This window comes from Castor canadensis, chromosome 1 (genome assembly GCF_047511655.1).
Source record: "Castor canadensis chromosome 1, mCasCan1.hap1v2, whole genome shotgun sequence".
Classification (NCBI taxonomy): Eukaryota; Metazoa; Chordata; class Mammalia; order Rodentia; family Castoridae; genus Castor; species Castor canadensis.
The window spans coordinates 12,434,147-12,449,365 of record NC_133386.1 but is presented as its reverse complement, the minus strand read 5'-3'; the positions used below and the strand labels follow the sequence as shown (position 1 = coordinate 12,449,365).

The 15,219-nt window shown below is 41.7% G+C and overlaps 1 protein-coding gene across 5 annotated transcripts in view; it reads right to left on the bottom strand.

Annotated features, from left to right (window-relative positions):
* Positions 1-1,844: 1,844 nt before the first annotated feature.
* Cnksr3 (CNKSR family member 3) overlaps positions 1,845-15,219 on the bottom strand; it is an 84,841-nt gene continuing 71,466 nt past the window's right edge. For 4 of the 5 annotated variants that reach the window (XM_074071956.1, XM_074071985.1, XM_074071974.1 and 1 more), the window contains 6 exons: positions 14,802-14,870; positions 14,438-14,584; positions 9,362-9,486; positions 8,626-8,831; positions 8,058-8,147; positions 1,845-5,790 (listed from right to left, as the gene is read on the bottom strand). In XM_074071956.1, coding sequence (XP_073928057.1) covers positions 5,492-5,790; positions 8,058-8,147; positions 8,626-8,831; positions 9,362-9,486; positions 14,438-14,584; positions 14,802-14,870 — 936 coding nt within the window. In that variant the 3' untranslated portion in view covers positions 1,845-5,491. The remainder of the gene's footprint in view (positions 5,791-8,057; positions 8,148-8,625; positions 8,832-9,361; positions 9,487-14,437; positions 14,585-14,801; positions 14,871-15,219) is intronic. The other variant, XM_074071990.1, reaches the window with a different exon arrangement.

Here is a 15,219-nt window from a genome sequence, read left to right as displayed (position 1 = left end):
GCCTTTCTCCAAAATAGTAGGTCTTAGGTCACAGATCATTATTTTAAAAGCAGTATTTTAGTAGAAAATATTCCTCTACATACACATACAGAGAGAGAGTTTGGGATAGACTGTACTCCCTAAAACTCTAAAACTTGAGGAAAATAGGCTCTTTATCAAGATGGAATGTGATATAATCACTTTTTCCTTTACTTATGTTGAACCTCACCCTGAGGGTCCCTCTTGTCAAATCAACACACTTCTAACAGTAATTCTGACCCAAAATAAATAGAATTCCTAAGGTGAAACAGCAATTGAGAATTTTCCAAATAATAATAAATTTTAAAGTAAGTAGGTTAATTTTTTTCTAACTCCATAATCTACAAGTTACAAAACATGCTGAAGTCCCTGTAGGTCACCAAACCTGTTCTCAGGTCCTACTAGGTGAATTACGTAAAGCCATTTATGTATTTGAAGAAATATTGAAAAGGTCACCCTTTGAGTACTCTACAAGTCAGTTTTCAATCAAAAGTTTTTTAAATATTCCTCTTCCAGCTATTCATATTTCCAGTATGAAATAACTACACAAGCAGAGGACTATGGACTGAATGTTTGTGTCCTCCAAAGTTCTGATGTTGAAGCCCTAATCCCCAGTATGATGGCACAGTAAACCATCAGACTGTTTTGACATACAGTTTTGACAAAGCACAGTTTAAAAAAATTTTTAAGGTGGGCATCAGTGGCTCACACCTGTAATCCCAGCTACTTGGGAGGCTAAAATCAGGAGGATTCAGTTTCAAAACTATACTGGGTTCAAAAGAGCCCATCTCCAAAATAACCAGAGCAAAATGGACTGGAGTTATGGCTCAAGGGGTAGAGCATCTGCTTTGCATGTGCAAAGCTCTGAGTTCAAACCCCAGTGCCATCAAAAATAAACAAGGAAATAAAAATTTTAAATCTAAAGAAATTTCAAAGACAAAATTTAAAAAATTTTAAATTCCTGCACTTGCATTATATCACTTAGTTAATGCAGTGCAGATCTGAATCCCATGTGACCTTAGTTGTGTTTAAATTATTGTGTGATCTGCCCTTAATTCTGTGAAAATCTGCCTCCCCAAAAGCAAAGTAAAAGTGAATGTGCTTAACTGAAGTTATAAAGTGAAAATTTTAGATTGGTTGGAAGGTGGCACGTCTTTAGCGGAAGTCAGGTGTCATTATGGAAAACTGAATCAAGCATCTGCAGTAGAGCCTTGAACTCTGACATCCTTAGCACTCACGGTTTACCCACAATGGCATTCTCCTCGGATTCATAATCCCACAGATACCAAAGGAGTTGAGACTTTGGAGAAGTGATTAGATCATGCTCTTATAAGAAGATAAAGGACAGGGTGGATACCAGTAGGAGGGGAGAGGGTGAGTATGGTCAACGTGCTTTGTATACATGTATGAAAATAGAACGATGAAACCTTTTGAAATTGTTCTAAGAAGGGGGGAAAGAGGGATTGCTGGAGAATGAGGGAAGGGGTGAATCTAATTAGAATCCATTGTAAGCACATATGTAAATGTCACAATGAAACCTCCCCCGTACAACTAATCTATGTAAAAAACTAATATATGTATAAAAAATACAGAAAAGACTCTTTTTCTCTCTGTCTCTGTCCCTGTTTCTGTCTGTATCTCTCCCCTCCCCCAACTGGAACTGAATCAGCCAGCACCTTGATCTTGGACTTCCAGTCTCTAAGACTGTGAGAAATAAATTTCTGTTGTTTAAGCCTGTGATATTTTCTTATGGCAATTCAAGTTGATTAAGACATAGGCTAATTCCAAGAATGAATAAAATCAAGTATCAGTGCCAAGCCAAAGAGTGACTATACCAAAAGTAGTTTAATTCCTTTTAAGATTTTCACTTTCACATAATCCATAAGGAAGTAGTCTGGGAAAGTCTCATGCCAAAGGAAATGATGCCATGTGTTTATTAACAAGGGCAGGAACAAAATGTGAATCAGTCGTCTGTGAAAACCTATCACATATACAGTAGGTGCTAACATACAATTAGGTCTGAATCTATACTCAGCTCATGCCTAGGGTGGCAGACAGACAGCACGAGGTTTTTCTTTACTGGTAACATCCAAACGTTAAACAAAGAGATTTACTTATGAGCATCTTGAGGGCTAAAAGTTACGTCTCACCCAAAGGCTAACCAAATGAAACTTAAGGATGATGGTTTTGGGACCAGAGCAGGCAAGGGCTTTGCTTCTTTTTTTTTTTTTTTGGGGGGGGGGTGGGATGAATAAAAACAAACACTCCCCAAAGTAAACATTTTAAAAGTTCAGGTTTGGTGGAGAAGAACTGCAGAGAGAAGTAGACAGAGAAGATGGACAAATGTGTGGACTGAAACATGACAGAACATGTTCTGAAAGGGGTGGCATCGCCCCCTAGAGGCAGTTTTGAAAACAGAGCACATCAGATCCTACCTGCATTTACCAGGTGAGATCACAAATGCTGCAGAGGCCCTACAGGTTAAATCCCTCAAAATAACTAGCCCCATCAGCTCAACTTTCAATTGCCCCTAGACATGTAATTGGAAATGTAGTTTTTAATTATCCGAGTCTATAGTCTCATTTTATATCTAAACACACAGAAAATTTTTAATTGTTTCAATAGGCTTTGGATTTCTCAGAGATACAATAGGAGTATTCTTGAAGTTGAAGGAAGCCTGTAGAGCAGTGATGATGAGCCAAGAAGCCAGAGCCAGCCTGCCTCAATTTCCATCCCAGTTCTGCCACTACTCACTACATACCTCTGGATAACTCTCTCGGGTGTAAAATGGGAATAGCAGCAGTTCTCAACGAACAAAGATGCCAAGTGTATAGAACAGTGCCAGACACACGGTGAGCACTGCAGGAGTGAAGCGACCACAGACATCTGTTTTGAATAGAACTTTATCAGGAACTGACCAGTTTAGAAAATCACATTGCTGACATACTTTCTGGTATTGAATAGCCAAGATGGCAGGCCTGCATTTGTCTGCATTTCTAGATACCATGTTCATGGTGGGATTTTATATATATTTCATTTTAACTTGTAATATAACCATGCTAGAGCATTTACCTATTAAAATAATTACTTCACCATAAAATATTTTTATTTGTTCAACTTTCGGTGAGGACAGTATATTGGTGTGCATGTTTAGAGGTCAGTGAAATTACCTTTTGTGATGCTTTTATATGCGTGTGTATTTCATCACCCTTGAGTTTCATTTTATGGTTGTAAAGTGATGTCCATAAAATTTATAATAAAAGAGGCTGTGCTGAGTTAGGTCTGGAAGGGCTAGAAGACCATAATTTTAAATTATCGTGCATTGTCATGTGTCAAGCCATGTTCACAAGTAAACCTGGATTACTGTTGACACAAGCAGTTTTCATTCTTTGTAAGAAATTTATACTATTGCTTATATATTTCAAAAGTAGAGGTTTACAAAATATTTTAGCAGCAATATATTTTCAAACACATTACAGGAGAGAAGCATAGATAAAAATATAAATAAAAACCAATCTCTGAAGGTAGAGGAAGACCTGGCCTGTCACCTAGGTCTTCAGGGATCCTGATGTACCGATGTGGTTCAGTAGTTTAAGTTGGACACTGCAGAAAGTTAAGTCTGAGTTCTGAAGCTTCATTTTCAGGATGCTCATTCAATTCAGAAATGGTACTTTCTCCAAAGGAATGGGACCACCCTGTCAGCTATGACCTCCAAAGCTTTTTAACCCATTAAACAGTAGAACTACAAACTAAGAGCCCTTCCCTACATCCAAAGAGTGAGAGGGAACATAGCCACCCACTTCTGGGCAGAAAGCCATTTGGGACTAACAGTAAACCGGCAGGGTCCTTACACAGTGTCTTCCTCACCACCAGGGCCAGTTAGTAGGCCCTGCCTGTCTATAAGATGTGAGGCATCCCATGGATCGCACACACCAAGCCTCTCCACTTCTAGCTGCAGAGCGCACTGCAAAACTCTATTTTCCTACAGTTCCCTCAGAGCCTGACAGGAAAACAGCTGGAGTGAACACAATCATACCAACATGAGTGGCTGTTAGTTCCCTTAACCCCACCAGAGGCTCTGAAAATTAAAAAGAGAACTGTTTTACTAACTCCAGTGAACCTCTCACAGGTTGAATTTCAGGCATATAAACAATTCCAGTGGTGTGAGACGGTATTTGGAACAGGGGATTCCAGCTCTGTCTTGGAATAGCCCTTGGAAAATTCCCCTACAGTAATTTTACTTTACACAAGCTTCTTTAGCTCTTCCACTACTAATTCAGAAAACCCCAGACTGTTTGGGCTTATTTTTCTTCTTATTATGAGTGCCTATACTGTCAACAACCACGGTGGTCACTTGTAAATCCAAAAACACCTTGAATACTTTTTTCATGAGCTTCAATGTATGACGCAAAGCAGAAATATTTCAATTACATGTGACTAAGAGTAAGAAAAATATACAACTATATTTAAAACACTTAAATTAACAAGATAGTACTTTTCCATTCTAACAAAATATCATATATTCAGTTTAAACAAGAGTTAATATCCAGACACACTTTTTCAAAATACCTGATGCTAGTTGAAAATTAGTGACCATGAGGCTTTCCAAAATATTTCTAATTAGCAAAATGTGTACAGCTGGAAAGAACTGTAGGTTCTTTTGCAGAAGATAGGCATGGAACAAGTCAAAATGCAAACAGATGTATCTCTCATAAACCTAAATCTTGTCACTTCTCTTTTCTGAATGATACTTTGGCTTTCAGCAAATCTCATAGGTTTCTTCCCCTTACAGATTAGTATGTAACAACAGCAACACCTCTCACAAATAACTTTGTGTGTAAGAGGCCCTATCAAAATGTGTGCATGTGTTTCTGTAATAACTGACGTCAATTGAGATCGTTATGAAAGAGGGTATTCACCAGTGTAACAGATCTAAATGGAGCCTCTACTCTGCAGAGCATCAGATCCTTGCACAGGTCATTTCAGAGTCAAAACTACTGCACTTACAGATATGGAATACAGCTTTAAAAATCAAAACAAAATGTTTTCTCCACTGGCTTTTTCAGACAAAAAAGTTGGACCACCAACCAACACATCTGTGTGACAAAAGCCACCAATTTTAGTCCCCCCACCCAAGAAAACAACATCAAACAATGCCACCGGCTCCTGACGATGACCATAACATGTCTGGACATCATGCCAATTTACAGAGTATTTCTCCATGTTCCAAGGCTGGGGACCCAACAAAAGCAGACTCAACTATGTCCCTCCTTCTGCCTCCACAGCAGCGCCTAAGGTCCTCTGGCTCTGTTGCCATCCAATTACTTCAAAATTCCCAGAAGGAATACAACTTTCAAAAAAAGTGAATTAGGTAAGGTCACTATGGAACACTGTAGATGAAGTGTAAAGAGGCTGGCCACTGAGGAAGAAGGCACTTGGGAGCAGAAGACAGGCAGGAGGCCCAGGGGTGACCTCAGTGAGTCAATAGCTTGAGGCGAGTGAGCCAGCTGACCAGCAGGGAGGGCTCTGTGGAGGACGACTTTGCAGCCGAGGGGGCTGCTTTCTTCTTGGTCCCTTCCTCCTGGAATGGAATGGTGGCACTGCTGTGGAGATCTGAGTTGATGTAGCACCTGCTCCCTCGAATATAGTCTGCACCTCGCACCAGTTGCCGCTCTGTCGTGGGTCTGGAGAGCCGGTACCCGGGAGAGGCGCTTTCTTCGATGATGGGGGGAATCCGCTCATTACTGAAATACCGGCAAAGGGCGTCTTCCCCTGTTTTCAGATAAAGTCCGTTAAAACAGCAATCCACAGTGGCACAGTGCTGCCTGCAGGGCCCTTGACCCACCCCACTTCTGACGCCACTCTGAAAGTGGGCACCATACCCGACTGACTCCCTTCCCTGGATTGGCACCCAGGCCTCACTAATGACTATGTTTACCCCATGGGTGTCTGAAAGCAGAAATGGAAGGGGTTCCTCGTGCCTCAGGCTGCTTTAGCACCCTGAGAGGAAACACAAGGGCCCAGCAGAACCAGAAAACCAGCACTTCTCACCACCATGTAAGAGTTTTCATAATTCACCTAAAATCGAAAGCCAAAGCAGTAGCAAGGCAGTAGGATTCTGTCTCTGCTCCAAACCTACAGTATACAGCACGTTGCTCTTCTCTTGAAGCACCCCAAAGGAGCATTTAGGCAGGTGGCTGTCCTCAGCTGTCACCAAAAATGAAGGATATGTACCGTGCACCACCAATGGATGGGGATCAAAGATTTAAATGCCCTGAGATGCTTGGGACATTCCTGAGAGAAGTCTCTTCTTGGTTCGAGTACCAGTAGACCTCCCAAGATGGGCTCAGACTTTAAAATGTGGGACCTGCTGGCAACCTGTAGTACTCTTCAGAAACTCCACTCTGCAGAAAGTGCAAACATCTATGTGCAAGCACACTTACTGAATCATTATTCATAATTGAGGGAAAAAAGAGCCTAAATGTCCAATGACAGCAAACTGAATACACAGGTGCTTCAGTCATGAGATGGTTTGCAAATGCAGCTGTATTCAGAAGTTGCGTATTCCAGGTCAGACTCATTGTACAGTGTTATTGAACAACAGGTTCTTCCATCCTCCATGTTTTCAAGTGTATAATACATAAATAAAAGACCAAATACAGAAATGTTTATAGGGATTGTTTCTAGGTTGGGGGAATAGAGCCCAACTGCGTTTCATTTTCTTACACCTTCCAGATGTTCTTCAGTGTACTTGCTCTTGTGTTCAAAGGGGAAAGGTCAGTTTAAAAAGTGCCCATTGTTAAAAAGCCACATATGACCTCATCTGATTACGTGAGATAAATTCACATGCCCAAAATAGAGCCATGCCTGTCAGGAGCGGGAAGGCTGAGTTGAGAGGGACTGCTAACAGGGACAAGGGTTCTTTCTGTATGGAAATGTTCTAGAATTAGGGTGTGGTTGTCAATAGACTAAAACTGCCAGGTTATAAACTTTAAAAGAGTGAACTTTATGCTATATGAGTTCTATACCAATAACACTGCTATTTTTTTAAAGTGGCCACACACAGATAGGTAGATTTAATTCCAAAACAATCATGCAAGAAATCAGAAGGAGGAGTACAGGGGACAAGTGTCTTCCATTGGCTACTTTCCCTCTCCCCAAGTCCTATACTCCAGCTCTCAAAATATGAAAGAAATAAGAAACTCATTCAAGTTCATCAGACTGGCAATGAAGATGTAAACATTTACTTCTAAATCTAAACAAAGGACAGTCCTGCCACCTGCTGACTGCTCCACAGATTTCCACATGTAAACTAAGGACATCCTGAGCCACAGGCTGGCATCCCATCCCTGAGTGACTTTAGCATACATAATCCAGGTGATCTGGGTATGTAGGTGGCGAACCTAGGTCTTTGTAGATGTCAGGGGTGCTCGTTCTGGATGATCGGGTCTCCAGGATTTGTTTCTTCTTCCTTTACTACGAAAACCTATCATACTTTTAACTTTTCACCTTCTCTTTGTTTCAACACTACAAAAGCAATGTTACAACGTCTTGCTAACACAGTCAAATACAATCTGGCACAACATGGAAGCATTTTTAAACATTTCCCACAAGACTAGTGTAATATAGTGAGTAACTGACTACAGAGTAAGTTAAATACATATTTTTTGCAAATACTAATTACTCTCTAATCGAAGAAGGATTTGGGAATAAAAACAATACCCATGTCTGTTCATCAGAAATCAAGTGGACTCCAATAATAGTCATAACATTTAGGATGAGATTATTTAATGAATAATTTATTTCTGTTTGTTAAAAAGTAGACCATTAATGTCTACAGTCTTTTTAAAGCCCACAATGCTAATTAGGAGATTTGCAGTTACTAACTAGGATTATGTGATTTGCCATTCTAGAAATAAACTTGGATCTGAGAGACCTTCACTAGGCCTGACTTAACAGGTGACAAAACCCAATTCTCTCTCTGGTTATTACAGCACATTTAGGACTAGATCTGCAACATGGGCTTGGGCAGAACATACCTTTCCTGCCATGACCTCGAGGTCTGGCAAAAGGGTCCACAATCCCCATCCAGTTCCCATCTGCAGGCATGGACAAAGGCCGGGGCTTGCCTTCAGCGGGAAGAGAAGGAAAGTGACAAGGTTAGCAAGTTTGGGGACTTAGAGACTCTTTCTCTTTATTTATAACCTAGCTCCCACATGAACACAACCGACTTACGCAGAAACAATCACAAATTTTTTAATGAAGTATTTTAAAGCACCGCATTTCCACAGCAAGGGATTAGGACAGGCACGCTAAACTTGAATCTTTGAGTCTATAACTCCAAAGTTAAAACTCAGGCAGTGAAAGTTAAAACTGAAATGTGAGCTCACCCAGCTGGGCTCGGATGCCAGCAGAGTAATGACTCAACAAGGCTTCACTTTAGACAGACGAACAAAGGTCTCAAACTTAGAATTTCATTGAGGTTTATGCTTTGCTCAGATCGCCCTTAAACTCTGCCAAATTCATCCAACAGTTCCAAATAAGGAAGGGGGTGGGGAAGAGAAGTGAAGAGAAATGGCAGAGCAAAATAAACCCTTGGAAACTCACCATAAGATGGTGTTTTCTCTCTCATTTTTGTGGGCAGAATATTAGTTTCCACAGAGTACCCAGGCAACTGATCAGAATCAGCAATGGTAAATCTTCGTCTTCGGCTCTCCTGGTCCAAGAAGGAGTTCGGGGACTCTGAACCCTTAGGCACAGGCAATGGTTGTTTACCCTTAGGTCCTCCATAAACAAAACTCCCATTCTCATCCCTGGAAGATAAGGTGCAACAATTATGACGTTCACAGGTGTTTTCACCTACCAAGGACTTGTAGGAGTCCTCTACTGCCAGCACACATAACACACACAACACACTACACACATAACATAAAGAAGGCCTTTCCCACTGAAAGAAAACCATTACTTTATTCAACTCCCATTTCCCCTTCAAATACATGCAGACCCTATTAAGTAAAAATGAATACCATGATTCTATTAAATTAGAACAACTGCATGTTTTTTCATATATGTTAAATGATACAAATATACCTTTGAAAACACAGCCGTGTTCTCCCTGTGTTCTGCCCTATAATGTGATCTCTGATTTATCACAGGAATCACCAGTTAAAGTGTGAACTATTGAGCCATTTTTCTCATGCCAAGAATAGGATCTTTGCCAAGATCCTATTCTGGTCACTGCAGGCCAGCAATGCTCTTCCTCGGGACCCCAGAGTTCTTCACAGCACCACTGAGAGTCTACACACAGGAACACGAGCACACCAGGAAAATGGGACTGACGTACCGGGGAGAGTAGGGCACGGAGGGTGGAGGAGGTATGTACAGATCCAGGATGGCCGGCTTCTCCTTCTTCAGTGAGGTGTCCATCGTGCTTTCAGGGGACTGAGTCGTTGTGGGTGGGGGTGAGGTCTGCGACAAGAGCCACACATGGAGCAAAAGAGGAGAGGTCAGCTTGGTACCTTCCCCTCGCCCAAACCAAGACCAGCCCAGTGTGTAAGCAGCAGGTCATCCACATGTGCCCAGCAATGCTCAACCTCCATGCTTCTTCAAGACACTCGGAATTAGCTGAGGGCTTTCAGAAAACCAGTGCCGGGGTTACAGTTCCAGCTTTGAGAAAATCATTGTCACACCCCTGCCTCAGTTTCCTTCTCTATAAAACAGTGACACTGACAACACCGTTCACAGGGAGATACAGCACAGACTTTTCAAAGTTCATGAAAATCACGAGCAATGCTGGATTTACTAGGAGTGTGAGCTTGGAACTCTTGTCTGGGTAGGATCCCGGCCAGCCTTCTGATTACCTATGTGTCCCTGAGCCAGTCACTCGACTTCTCTGTGCCCCATCTATGAAGTGGGGAGTAATGGGACTAAGAGTAGTACCCAACAGGGTAGCTGTGAAGATTAAGTGAGGTGATACATGTAAAGGGCCCAAGACACTGCTTGTCACATAGTAAGTACACAAACTCATACCCTATGCACAGCGTGTATACTCACACATACAAGTTAATTTATAAATTTTAGATCCATACAACTTAATTTTAATTATGTTCCTGGTCACGAAGGACTTATTGAGACCTTCAGTCTTATCTCTTCTACAGTCTAACAAAGACAATAATGACCAACTTTGTCTGGTTGGGAAAGGAGCAGAGCAGACATCCTACAGTCAAGGCAAGTGAAGGGTTATGAAGGCCAGCAGGAGTGTGCGAGACCCTGGCAGGCAGGAAAAGCCGAGGTTAAACCCTGTCTAGTCCAGGTTGTGATGGAAGTAATTGCTATAGTGCAACTGTGACTGTGTTTCAAGGATTAGAACGACGAAAGAGCCAGTGTGAACAGAGCTGGAAGTAGCCACCAGGAGATTCACAGCGGTGGCAATTTTCAGGACAGACACCCGGACACAGAAAGCTAAGGGCTCTGTCTTTAGTCTCCTATAGCATATACCTTTGGCAAGCAACACATACGGAATTGTTTAAATGCCTCAATACATCAGTTTTGGTTCATATCTGAAAACACAGGACCAGAATCCAGACCCTCAAAACCTTGGAGAATTAAGCATGGTGGTACACACCTATAATCCAACTACTTGGGAGACTGAATGCAGAAGGATGAAGAGTTCAAGGTCAGCCTGAACTACATAGTGAGTTAAAAATAATCCTAGGGTACACAGAGAGACCCTATATCAAAAAAATGAAATAGGGCTGGTGAAGTGGCTGAAGTAGTAAAGCATCTACCTAGCAAGCATGAGGCCAAGTCCAAATACCAAAAAGGGAAGGAAGGGAGAGAGGGAGGGAAGGAAACGGAGAGAGAGAGGAAGAGGGAGACGGAGAGGGAGAGAGGAAGAAAGAAGAAAGAAGAAGAAGGAGGAGGAGGAAAGGAGGGAAGGAAGGAAAGAGAGAGATAGAGAGACAGAGAAAAAGAGAGATAGAGAGAAAGAAAAGAAAAATCAATAAAATAAAAGCAAAGGAAATTGGAGCACTCCCACTGGATAGATTCTCCCTAAAAGCTCCACCATGGATGACTACTTCAGTACTGATAACCGTCATTTGCCAGGATTGTGACCTAAAAACAGAACGTGTGACAGGACAGTACTAAAGGTGTTGGAAAGAATTAAAGAGCTTGGTCCCCAGAGTGGTGGGCACCTAGGCATAAAGAACACTTAAGAATGACACAGAGAAATGCCAAGGTTGGGGCTGAGTAAGTCTACGGCCTTTGTCTACCAGCATTCTATAGTGACAATACCCTGGACACATGGCAAGAAGCTTCTTGAAGCTGGCTCGGCTGTATAGCAGCTTCCACATCAGGGAAACGGTGGCTATCAACCTGGGTCAAATGCAAAATTAGGTGTCTCAGTCTCTTTCCTTCATCTCCTCCCCAAACTGCACAGCTGGTGGAGGAAATAGAAGCACATTGTCTTCTAACCTGCACTGACATGTAACTTTCCCTTACGTTCTGACCATACCTAATGTTCCTTTGTGGCCTAAACTCAAGATGCCTGGCATCTCTCCCTTCCAAATGGCCCCTTCCTGACTTCCTAACCTTTGTCAATGTGCAGTTTCCCATTGCATTTGACAACTGCTTCTCCCTTGCCTCGCTGGCCTTCCTCTCTACTTACCCCAAATCCTTTTCTAATAGTAGCTGCTGACAATTAGGAGAGTGCGGTTTAGGGAGATTAAATACCCTGTCTAAGGCCCACACAGCTAGTGAGAGGCAGAGGTAGGATATGGATTCCGGGGTTCAGCTTCTGAACCACCCTCATAACCACTGTGCTTATGAGCCCCTGAGGTGCCTCCCAATGTCCTCTTTATTATTAGTCTTTCACCTGAATCACCCATCACCAGCCTTGTCCAGGACTGCATTACCCCATATCTGGCTTATATGACAGCCTCTACCTGGTATTTCTTGCATTTAGATGAGCTGAGCTGTGTCGTTTCAAGACCCCCAGTACCTCAGAATGTAACTGTATTTGGAGATTAGCTCTTTAAAGAAGTGACTAAGTTAAAACATTGTGGGGGGGCGCTCAATTCAATCTGACTGGTGTCCTTCTAAGGAGATAAGACACACACACACAGAAGGAAGACCATGTGAAGACAGAGGGAGAAGATGTCTGTTTTCAAACCTGAGGAAGGCCTCAGAAGAAACTAACCCTGTCAAAAGTTTGACCTTGGACTTCAACCATCCAGTCTGGGTGTTTTCCTATGGCAATCCTAGCATAGTAATACAGATAATAATGTAAAAAAGATGTCCACCTGCCACCTGTGAAATAAAGTCTACACTTTTTAACCTGGCACTACCTGCCACTGGGCTGTCTCAGTTGACCAGTCCATCTTCATCCACCATCCTCAGCACCATGAGGTTTGAGCTCATTCCTTGTAGAAGGGGCTCTGGGGCCTACTCTGAGTCCCTGTGGTAACTATGACAACTCCTGCCCCATGGCTGCTGAAAGCTCACAGCTGCCCCTTCTCCAGAGAATGGTCCTCTCCTAACCAGGGCCACTAAGGCTGCCTGTTACATGGGACCCTTCATCCAGTATAGCCAGCCAAGGCTGGCTTGCCCTGAGGTGGCACTGAGGAGGCATCCCTGAGACATCCCCTTCCTTATTCTGCCATCCTCCCTCCCTTACAAGTTTATGGGAAGCACACACCCTCAAAAATTATTTTCACAATGTCAACACTTCTAGGGAACCTAACTTGAGACACTGCCCTTCCCTGGTGGCAGTTATATCTATGCTGTATGGGCAAGGGTATCTGGACAGCATTCCTGTCCTCCACAATACACAGCTTTATCAGCTAGTGTGGATCCACCTTTGCTTCCAGGCTCCTAGTGCTCCACCTCATGGGGAAGAGGTGTCCCTATATGCACACAGCCCATACCCATCTCTCCTGCTGCAGAACCCATCATTTCCTGTGTACAGATTACCTGGAAGACCTAGCATTTGGTAGTTATTCCATCAGTTATTTATGATGAATTCAGAAACTCTAAGAAGGTAATTACTACCTCTGGAGAATTAAAAAAATTAATGTAATCATGTTCATGTTTTTATACTGAGCAATAAAACAAGCTGGGGAATGATCAATGCACTCAGTTATAGGCAATGGTTTTTTTGGATATGACCCTAAGTCACAAGCAACAAAAGCAAAAATAAACAAATGGGATTACATTAAACTATAACGCTTCTGCACAACATAAGCAATACACAGAGTGACAAGATAACCTATGCAATGAGAGAATATTTGCAAATCGCACATCTGTTAAGAATTTAATATCCAAAATATGTAAGGACATTAACTCAAGAGCAAGAAAAGTACCCCCATTTAAAAATAGGCAAAGAATCCAGACATTTCTCAAAAGACATATGAATGGTCAACAGGCACAGAAAAACACTGTTCAACATCACTAATCGTCAGGGAAAGGTGAATTAAAATCACAGTAAGATATCATCTCATGCTGTAGAACTGACTATTTCCAAGAAGATGAAAGATGACAAGTTGGTGAAGTAGCTGTGGAGAAAAGAGAACACATGTATTCTGTTGGGAATGTACATTAGTACAGTCATTATGGAAAACAGTACTGAGTGTCCTGAAAAATTAAAAGGGAATTATGATATGATCTAGCAATACCATATCTATCCAAAGGAAATGAAATTAGCATGGCAGAGGGACAGCTGTACAGGATCCTGTATGTGCTCACTGTAGCATTATTCACAATGGCCCAAATCAACTGAGATATCTTTCCATAGGAAACAGATAAAGAAACTGTAATATAAATCCACAATGGAATAGTAGGGAAGAAGGAAATACTATCATTTGTGACAACATGGATGAGCGTGGAGGACATTCAGTAAGTGAAATAAGCCAGAAAGACAAATACCACAGGATCTTACATATATGTAGAATTTTTTAAAAGTCAAACTCATAGAAGCAAAGTAGAAAGGTGGCTTCCAGAGACAAAGGGGGGTTATGAAGACTGGGGTATGGTAAAAGGACACAAACTTTCTGCTGGTCAGATAGATTAAGTTCAAGAGCTCCAGCATAACATAATGGAAATGTCTACACCTGTGTGCCAGTCCCGTGTGCATATTTAGGACCTGGAATGTGGTCAGTAGATGGAGGAAATGAACTTTTAATTACTGAAACAGTCACATATATCTACTAGCTTCCACACTGTTCTGTGTATACCTAGAGTTCCCTATATGATTACAGGAGAATATATGATTACAGGAGAATCATAAGCAAACCAATTCTTAACTCCAATCACCTTCAAATTTTAATCTCCTTTTTTTTTTGGTGGTAGGGGGGTGTGACAAAGCTGCCCTTTGACCTTGTTCATGCTCTGATGTTAGATGAAGGACCATGGTCACAGGTACCTGCACAAGGGGCGGCTTCCACCGTAGGTTCTTCAGAGGTGCAGGGGTGAAGTTGAAAGAGCCAGTGGGCCGTTTCTTCAACAGTAACACCACACCAGTGGGATTCTCTCTCAGCTTTCTCACCAGGTTTTTTAGTTGCCACCCCACCTTCAAAGGAACAAAACAAGGAGGATAGAATTGTTTATGAGCAATGAAAGAAATCAGAGTTGTAAGCAAATGGGCAGATGCAAAAATGTTCACCTTGACACTACTTAAAATACAACAAAAGTGGATAAAAACTGGAAAAAAATTAATTTGAATAAAAGCGCCTAGAATTAATTAAAAGTTCTAAAGGGGAAAACTAGATCTGAATAAACAAACTCACCACAGTTTGCCTATTAACTTGAATGACTTCATCACCAGCATGAATCTTCTGGGACCTGTCTGCCGGAGACTATCGGGAAACAAAGAAACCTGTCTTAAGTTTTAAAACCTTTTATTTCCTCTGTTTCTATTTCTTCTTTCTTTCTTCTGTAGACAAGTAGCAACAGAAAAAAAATTTTTCTCAGGAAAAAATAACACAGTGTACTTTAGTCTCCTAAGATTACACAGTTCATGGAACCTGACATACAAACACTGTGTTATCTATTTTATTATGATCAGTTGTAACTGATGATCTGCCCACAAGAACATCCGGGTTCATCTTACCTCTGGGGAAGGTCTGGATGCACTGTTGGAATGATTAGCTACTAAAACCCATTACTTCATTTTAAGAATGCTTTATAGATACCCCTATGAAAATT